This window comes from Lontra canadensis, unplaced genomic scaffold (genome assembly GCF_010015895.1).
Source record: "Lontra canadensis isolate GAN:19392208 unplaced genomic scaffold, GSC_riverotter_1.0 scaffold9, whole genome shotgun sequence".
Taxonomy (NCBI): Eukaryota; Metazoa; Chordata; class Mammalia; order Carnivora; family Mustelidae; genus Lontra; species Lontra canadensis.
In genome coordinates, this window is record NW_022631003.1 from 35,513,751 (window position 1) to 35,522,692 (window position 8,942).

Consider the following 8,942-nt stretch of genomic DNA (forward strand, 5'->3'; position numbering starts at 1 on the left):
AAATACACTTAAAAAAATTTTTTTTTCAGGACACCTGGGTGGCTCAGTTGGTTAAGCATCTGCCTTCTACTCAGGTCATGATCCCAGGGTCCTAGGATCAAGTCCCACATTGGGCTCCCTGGTCAGGAGGGAGTCTGCTTCTCCCTCTGCCCCTCCTCCCTGTGCTCTCTCTCTCTCGCTCTCTCTCTCTCTCTCCCCGCTCTCTTTCCTTCAAAAATAAATAAGTAAAATCTTTTTAAAAATAAAAAAATTTTTTTTCAGTGCCATGTGTGTATCTTTGGGTTGTTGACTTTTCATTTTAGATCAGGTGTTATGACCTGTATAATCGTTCTAATGTATTTTTTATATATATACATATATATATATATTTTGTGATGTGTGATCCTTTTTAGAAATTTTTGTGTTTAAAAATAATAAACTTTTTATTTGAAGACTCTCTATAGATTTGTGAATATCTAAATTTTAATCAGTTTTTGCTATATACACTTTGAAAATCAAGTAGTTTGGCAAAGCTTAAAATGGCAAGAAGCAAACTCTTATCTCACATTCCCCCAAGTAATGTTCCAAAATGTTCAAATTCTCTAGCTGATTTTTCTCTTGTTGCATTTTAAAGCAGCATGCTTAATTACAGTTTTAAACTTTTCAGTTTATCTATTGATTTCTTACAGAAAAATAAAGGTTTTTTCTCTTAAAGTGCCACTCAGCACTCCTGGGCTGCCTGGGTGGTTCAGTGGGTTAAGCCTCTGCCTTTAGCTCAGGTCATGATCTCAGGGTCCTGGGATCGAGTCCCACATCGGGCTCTCTGCTAGGCAGGGAGCCTGCTTCCTCCTCTCTCTCTCTCTCTCTCTCTCTCTACTTGTGATCTCTCTCTGTCAAATAAATAAAATCTTAAAAAAAAAAAAAAGAAAGTGCCACTCAGCACTCCTCCATACACACTTACCCTTTTGTAACTTCTCAATTAAGATATATCACAATTAAATTAATAGTGCTTACCTTATTGTCTACATAATAATTCACATCTGAGACAAAAAGTCTATTTTTTGAGTATTTAATATCCTGTTCAACTCAATTTTTTCCTCTTAATTTTTCCCCAGAGCAAATACAGGCTTTCCATGCGATAGTCACTAATTCATCTCCAGAATCCAGTTAGAGCTGCAAATTTTCTTTCAATACTGTCAACATCTATCAGAGGAGTCTATCAGAGGCACTTTTTGTTGTTGAGACAACTCTCCAGGAAGCGCCCTTTTCCTTTCACTAAAATCTGCTTGATAAGTTTCTAGGCAAGTTTTGTAGCTCTTTTCCTGGAGATTTCCTTTACCAGAATCCATCAATTACCTTAAATCACCAAGAGCTGTTTCTTGTTACCTAAATGTTCTTTTCTTTTTATGGCATCCTAGTTTTATTAATGGATCCAATAAACTATTAATATTTCTAAACAAGCTAATTACAGATTTTAAGAGTTTTCTTCTGGCCCTTGAATAACATTGGTTTCCTCTGAGTTCTTTGTTCTTCAGTTTTGCTCTCTGACTCTCCTGGTGGAGGCTTTCCTTTGGTATCTTCTGATCTTGGCTCTCTGTTCTTGTTTACCAACTGGAAGATCTGTGCAGACTAGGCTTTAATTTTGGTTGAGAAGGTAACAAGTGGCTTTCTTTTGGGTGGTTCCCAAATGTCATTATCTATATGGCGTCTTTTCTCTTGGGCCAGTGTCAATATTCTACTTGGGAATTATAAGCTTGGCTGCCAATATTGTGCAAGTTGGAAAGAATCTCTGTTTCCCCACAGCTGGGCCACCTCTGGGCACACAGTCACTGTTCCTCTGTAGAGGCTGATACTCTCTCCCTGCTAACCAGAGTGATAATTGATCAGTGCAGGATTTTAGGGTTCAGTCCACTTGGATGTCTCTCCTGCCGCATAATGTAAACAATTGCCTTGTTGATTGTTACAAGACAACTAGCTTCTCAGTATCTTCTGCTGTTAGGCATATGGCACTGCTATGTTCTAGAGCAGTGCTCAGCAAATTAGCTATATTCTGGTTTCTTTCTGTAAGCATTCTGTTTTTCAGAGGTAAACGGATTTGGGAATTCATTGAGGGTTTCCCTTCTTTTCCTTTTTTCAGGGTACATGTAGATCTTTAAAAATATTTTTTCTTTCACTTCTAGAAATTTGCTGGAAGAGGGGAGAACTGAACCGTTACCTTTCTTTTTTCTGTTCAGTTTGCATCTTGAGTGGCATTCTGAAAATGAACATTTAACATTTTTTATTACTTGCATCTGTGTTTTTGTCCCTTATCTGTGTTTTTGTCCATTTTCATATCATTATATCAATATATTTAGACACTTTAATGTTATCAGTATTGAGCTTCTATTTTTATATTTGTTGAGAATACTTTTCAGAGTCATTCCCTTTTTATTTTAGTTTTCTTATTTTCATGGCAATGAAATTTTGTATCTTCATGTAATCAATTTTGGCAGTATTTTCCTTTATAGAAAGATAATTTGCAAAGTGGCTGATAAATTTGCAGTTGTTTAGTTTTTCTTGTAATATAGACTATAAATATTTATCTTATCTTGAAATTATTTTGAAATTTTCTTGTTAAATATAAATCTATTCCCCCTCCAATTTTCAAATTGTTAGTTAGCTTGATGGTAACTGTTTAAAATTTCAATGATTTTCTATTATCATGTATGCAATTTGTAGTGCACTTTATTTCTGTGATTTCTTTTTTTATTGGTATATTTTCCTATTCCATGACCATTTTCATTATGTATTAATCATTTCTATTTTTAATAATTCATTGGCTAATCTCATTTCCTTTTTTCAGTTTAATAAAGTTTTCCATTTGTATAGTATACAACTATTCTGAGCTAAGTTGTAAAAATCAGAAGACAAATAAGACTTGTCCCTTGTCTTCAAGGAGTACACAGTCTTGGAGGGTAGAATCAGTTCATCCCAAGAAGTTCCAAGAAACCTCCTTTGAAAGCTTAAGTTGAAAGGAAGGAATGAGCTTTAGAAGGAGAAGCTTGAGTCTTGATGTTTAGGCAGAATTTCACCAGGGCCATGAATAGATAAGCCAAAAAGAAACTACCAGTGCAAAAACATGTGGACAGATGCACATACAGAAGTGGCTGGAATAGTGGGTGAGGGTATAAGGCGTATCTGAGAATGAGGCTGGAGAGATAAGGGGAGGAGCACTACTCTTACAATTCTAGTTGAATTCAAACCACCTCTAGTAAGCTCTTGGTCAGACTAACATTAGATCTATCAGGGGTGCCATAAATAAGCACTGAATTGATTGGAGTTCTTAAACAATGTCATTTGATGAAAAATGGGGTAGGTAAAAATAATAAAATGTTATACATAGGCTGGTTCTTTAACAGTATCAAAAAATCAAGGCTATGGTAAATCCAAGGGGTATGTTCCTTTCCAAAGTTAAAACTCAAGGAAGAAAGAGTGCCCTCTTCAAGGATAATCAGTCAGCTTTAAGACAGGGAACATAAAATCAATTTCCTTGATTTTACTGGAGCTGTCTGTAATTCTCATTAGTATGTAGTCCACTATAACCAGCAGAGTGCTGTGGAATAGGAGCCATTCTGCACAGCAGTCAGGAGGAAATGGAAACAAGAAAGGGAACAGATACAAATAGACCAGTTGCTCTAGAATGTTGATAGTGAAATGAAAAAACTAGAATGTAGCTCAGGGAATGGTATGAGCATGTAAAGAATTGCATCATACCAAGTTCTAACCGTGCTTAGAAGACAGAAGGAAGTAATTTGGTATAGAGGGAGAGGTTAAATGTTTGTGTTTTTAAAAAGATTTTATTTATTTTTGTGGGAAAGAAAAAACACATAAGCAGGAACTGGGGAGGGGCAGAGGGAGAGGGACAAGCAGACTCCCCACTGAGCAGAGATTCCCAGTGTGGGACTTGATCCCAGGACCCTGGGATCACTGAGCCACCCAGGCACTCTGAGGTTAAGTGTTTTATAGAAGCAAGATCCACTTTAGAACATGAATTTTTTTAGAAAATATGAAATCTTTTGTTCCAAAACACAGAGGGGAAGAGGGAGCACTTCTTCCTGCTAGAATTACAACAAAGATAAAATTAGAAGTGTAAAGAAAGATATGTTGAGGGATAGATGGTAGAGAGCTAGACAATTTACATGGATGGCTTTGATCTTCTAAATAAGTCTATCCACAGGACTCCTGCACCAGAATCACCAGGGAGTGCTGGATTACGCATTCAGTAGGATTACTCATTGGAACCCAGGAAGCTGTAATATCAGGATATTCTAACTGGAGTTTGAGACCCATGGTTTAAAAGAAGTAGGAGGTTACCTGCAGGGTGTGTTCATATTATTGGGAAAGTATTCATGTTTTAAGGAGGACAGCAGAAGATCGGGATGGGCAACAGAGAGACTAGAATTATTAAGCACGGGCTAGTGGAGTTAGAGGCAGGAGTTTGTGTTGGCGAGGCTGGTCTAGCCCCGGAATATGGTTAAATGTGTTTCCATGACTTCTTCTAGAATAAAGTGATCCCACTTACAAACCCTGTCAAACCTTGTTATCCCCTTTTTTTTTTTTTTAATTTGTCAAGGCCCAGAGAAAATTGCTAAAGCAGGCTTCTGAGTCAAGGACATGAAGAAACCTGGAGCAGTTTTCCCTCTGTGGGGCTTAAGGAACATACCTTTCTTGGCAGGCAGAATTAAGGACACTGATTGCTACAGAAAACCCTGCGGATTTGTTTATTCAGAGTTTGAGTTTCACATATTTATGATGAATGCTGCCAGCGTGTCAGGCCACACTTTCCCCTGCAAGTTTTGGCTCCGTTCCATTCTTACATGCATTGTTCTCCATCTGTAGGTAACATGAGACAGGTGACAGCCCGGTGTGAAAGAGAATAAAAGTTGCTAGAGCCTAAGTGTAGTTCCTTGTCTTTTTTCCCTTTTTATACTTGATCTGCCTCAGCAACCTCCTCACTGGTCTCCAAGCTACCAGCCTCTTCCTTCCCCAGATCACCAGTTAGCTTTTTGACACAGACTGACCACTAAACAGATGAGGAAATATTTGTAATGCAAATAGCGTCTGTGAGTTTCCCTATCACCGCTGACTGAAGTCCACAAACAAATTAGAGATACTCCACGTTTTTTGCAACATGTCACTGCCTCCACCCTTCCTGCCTCCCGTGGCCCAGGAAAACGGGCTCTTCTTCATGAATGTTCCAGGACACCGTGCACCCCAGCCTGTGACCAGTGTTTCTTCTCATTTAGTTGCTGTGCTTCCTGTTGTCCCCCCACAGGAGCTGTATTTAAACGTCATCCCCTCTCTGAAGCTTTTTCAGGCTCCACTCTTCTCCTAAGGCAGGATTATTTTTTCATCTGTATTCCCACAATACTGTATACAGATATCAACTGTTGCATTTAGAACATTATGTGGTACTCATTTACATTTTTGTTTCCACACTTGGACCTGAATTTCTTAAGAACAAAAATTGGGTCATTAAATTTTTAATTCCCCTGTGCCTGACACGGAAGATGTATACCACAAATTTTAGTTGAATACATTGAACCAGAGATCCTCTTTTTATGGAATCCAAACTGTAAGAACATAGGAAAGTAGAGTTCTTTGGAGCGAGCAAAATGGGCAACTCTGTCAGCGTCATTTTATAATAGTAACAAGTGCTTCTTTTTCCATGTAATACTATAGTTATAATATAGTGTCAGATAATCTGAATACTTCTAGGGTCATAGAATTTCAATGGGAAGAAGTATTTTCCAGGTGGTTCCTTTGATTTGCAGATGAAGAAACCAGTCCTGTGCTTATATCAGACTGCACAAGTAGGCTTTTTTTTTTTTTTTAAGATTTTATTTATTTATTTGACAGACAGAGATCACAATTAGGCAGAGAGGCAGGCAGACCAGAGAGGAGGAAGCAGGCTCCCCACTGAGCAGAGAGCACGATGCGGGGCTCAATCCCAGGACCCTGGGATCATGACCTGAGTTGAAGGCAGAGGCTTTAACCCACTGAGCCATCCAGGTGCCCCTGTACAAGTAGTTTTTAACAAAATCCTATCCAGTGAGGCGTCTGGATGGCTCAGTCAGTTAAGTGTCTGCCTTCAGCTCAGGTCATGATCCTAGGGTCCAGGGATCAAGCCCCACATTGAGCTCCCTGCTCCATGGAGATCCTGCTTCTCCCTCTCCCTCTGCTACTACCCCCCTGCTCATGCTCTCACTGTCTCAGGTGAATAAATTTTTAAAAATCTTAAAAAAAAATCCAGTCCAATAACCAGCAACCTTTGTGAATTCATGAGTATTAAACCATTTTTACATTCCAGGCAAATAATTCTGGGAGAGCAAAATGTACAGTACATTTTAGTTCAAACGGAATTTCATTAAGAACTCTTAACCTGAACTTAAGACTGTTGGGGTTGGGGAAAGCCAAGCTACTTGATGAGAAATAATTGGTAAGTTCAAGGAAGATTTTAAATATAAGTGAAGCATCTTTCACGTTTTTTCCCCCTGAGATAATGTGAACTATCAGGGCCATCAGACGAACAATAGAGTGGAGTGTGATGAGTTCCTTTTCTCAGGGTTTAGCTGAGCCTCTTCTTCTCTATAATAGGTTTCAGAATCTGCTGTGGTCCAGGAAGACTTTTGTGGACAACATGAAGATCTATAACCACAGTTACATCTACATGCCTGCCTTCTCTATGAAGACGGGAACAGAGCCATCTCTCCGGGTTTATTACACACTGTCAGATGTTGGTGCCAATCAAACAGTGCTCTTTGCCAACCCCAACTTTCTGCGTAGCATTGGAAAGTTCTGGAAAAGTAGGGGAATCCATGCCAAGCGCCTGTCCACAGGACTCTTTCTGGTGAGTGCGGCTCTGGGCCTCTGTGAAGAGGTCGCTATCTATGGTTTCTGGCCTTTCTCTGTGAATATGCATGAGCAGCCCATCAGCCACCATTATTACGATAACGTCTTGCCCTTCTCTGGCTTCCATGCCATGCCAGAGGAATTTCTCCAGCTCTGGTATCTTCATAAAATCGGTGCACTGAGAATGCAGCTAGACCCATGTGAAGACACTTCACTCCAGCCCACTTCCTAGGGACCATGGAAAAAGAAAGAACTGAGACAGGGTATTTTTGTTAGGTTTTCTACATGACTCCAAAAGGTCAAGTCATTTCATGGATTCACAGGGGCCACTTGGAAAAATAAGACAAAACAAAAACAAAACAACTATAAAAACCCAAGAGAAACTCTGCTTTGGATGTCATCTTGGAGGACAAATAAGAAATGAAACATCCTGTGAAATATTTCGTAGCACATTGTGGATTTTCAACCAGTAACATGCTGATGAGGTGATGTTGGTGAAGCACATTTTGGTGGTTCAAATCTAGAAGATGCAGTTCACAAGACAGAGCTCTAATTGCTGCAGTTGAGGAATTAATCAAGGTAGAATAAAGGAAATGCCAGTGCAAAGTGTTACATTATCAACACAATTTGGATTTAGGGAAAAAACAAACAAACCTATCTTATATCTTAGAAGTACAGGTTTTTAAAAAATGATTATTTATTTTTGCCCTATTTAGGGGCAGTGAGTGGGTGATGAGGTAGATTAAAAAAAAAATCCCTTACTGAGTAATAAAGATATAAAACACTACAGCTAATTATTGTGATTTGTTGAACCAAGTCTATGTTAACTCTAGTCTCCTTCCATTTAAAAAATGTTAAGAATTGCTTCCTCCCCTTCTGTCAAGTCTACTTAGACTATGTGAAACATTGTTGAATTTAGATTGTGTTGATTCATAGTCTGGATAACATGAGCCACTTTCCCTCCTTCTCAGAATTGAGGGCATAAACTCAATTTTAGGTCTGCATTATTTAACGCTGTTTGTATTATTATGTTATTGTAGTGCAAAAAGACTACAAATGTGAGTGCATTATTTATTTGCAAATTGGCATAATTGTCTTAATAATTTAATACTCAGATAAAGTAAAGCACAATGATGTAAAGTTTAGTCACAAAACAGACTGGAAGGCACATCCCTTTTCTATCTCTCGTGGTATATTCACTCCAGGATACATGCACACAAATAAAACGTATATATTCATGTACACACACTCACACATACACACAATTAATCAAAACTCATTCCCACGCAACTCCGAAAGCTGAACCCGCATGACTGAATCTGGAAAAATCTGTCATCATTGTTGAAAAGCTACAATTGAATTACCCACTACCCAATACCCACTACCCCTTGATGTAGGACAAGCCAGCTCACCTGTTGTTGCACATAAAGCTCACAGCAGTGTGACCCCCACATGCTTACCCCAAATGAGCGGAATTGTTTTACTCATTCTGACTCTCCCTAACATCTCATGAATGGACCCTGTGTTGAGCACGGTCACACACATGTGGTTTATACAAGTAAAGGGATGTGAATTCACAGATGTTGATTTCCTTGGTAGTACTAGGTAAGGCCACTTAGAAAGCTTTTTATATAAGCTTCGACAAACTGCAAACAAACTCCCCTGACAGATTATGAACAGTTAAGTGTGTTTATGTGTGCAAGGAAGGTAAAGGAAACCTTTCACTGTCTTTGTTCTTTGGAATGTCTTAATCTAAAAGGAGACACTAGAAATCACTATTTTTATTTGTTTAAATGTCACCAAATGTAGGTAAACTATGCCAAAAAGTTCTGCTCATTTTTAATGGTAGAAACTTAGTCTACCATATCAATTAAAACAGGTGGCAGTTTTTGGTGGGTTCATTTAAAAGCATTGAGACAACAGAGCCCTTGGAAAAATTCTGTATCACCACCAGAATAAGCAATTTCTAAGTAAGACTAAATTTTGAGGTTCTTATAGAAATCAGCAGTTAAAAAATGACTGGTTGACATAACACATATTATACCGATGCTTGGAGAGTTAAGAATTTGAGA

The 8,942-nt window shown here is 38.5% G+C and overlaps 1 protein-coding gene across 2 annotated transcripts in view; it reads left to right on the forward strand.

Moving 5' to 3' along the window:
- ST8SIA1 (ST8 alpha-N-acetyl-neuraminide alpha-2,8-sialyltransferase 1) overlaps positions 1-7,495 on the forward strand; it is a 138,938-nt gene extending 131,443 nt beyond the window's left edge. For both annotated transcript variants that reach the window (XM_032855290.1, XM_032855292.1), the window contains one exon: positions 6,616-7,495. In XM_032855290.1, the coding sequence (XP_032711181.1) occupies positions 6,616-7,102 (487 nt within the window). In that variant the 3' untranslated portion in view covers positions 7,103-7,495. The remainder of the gene's footprint in view (positions 1-6,615) is intronic.
- Positions 7,496-8,942: the final 1,447 nt, after the last annotated feature.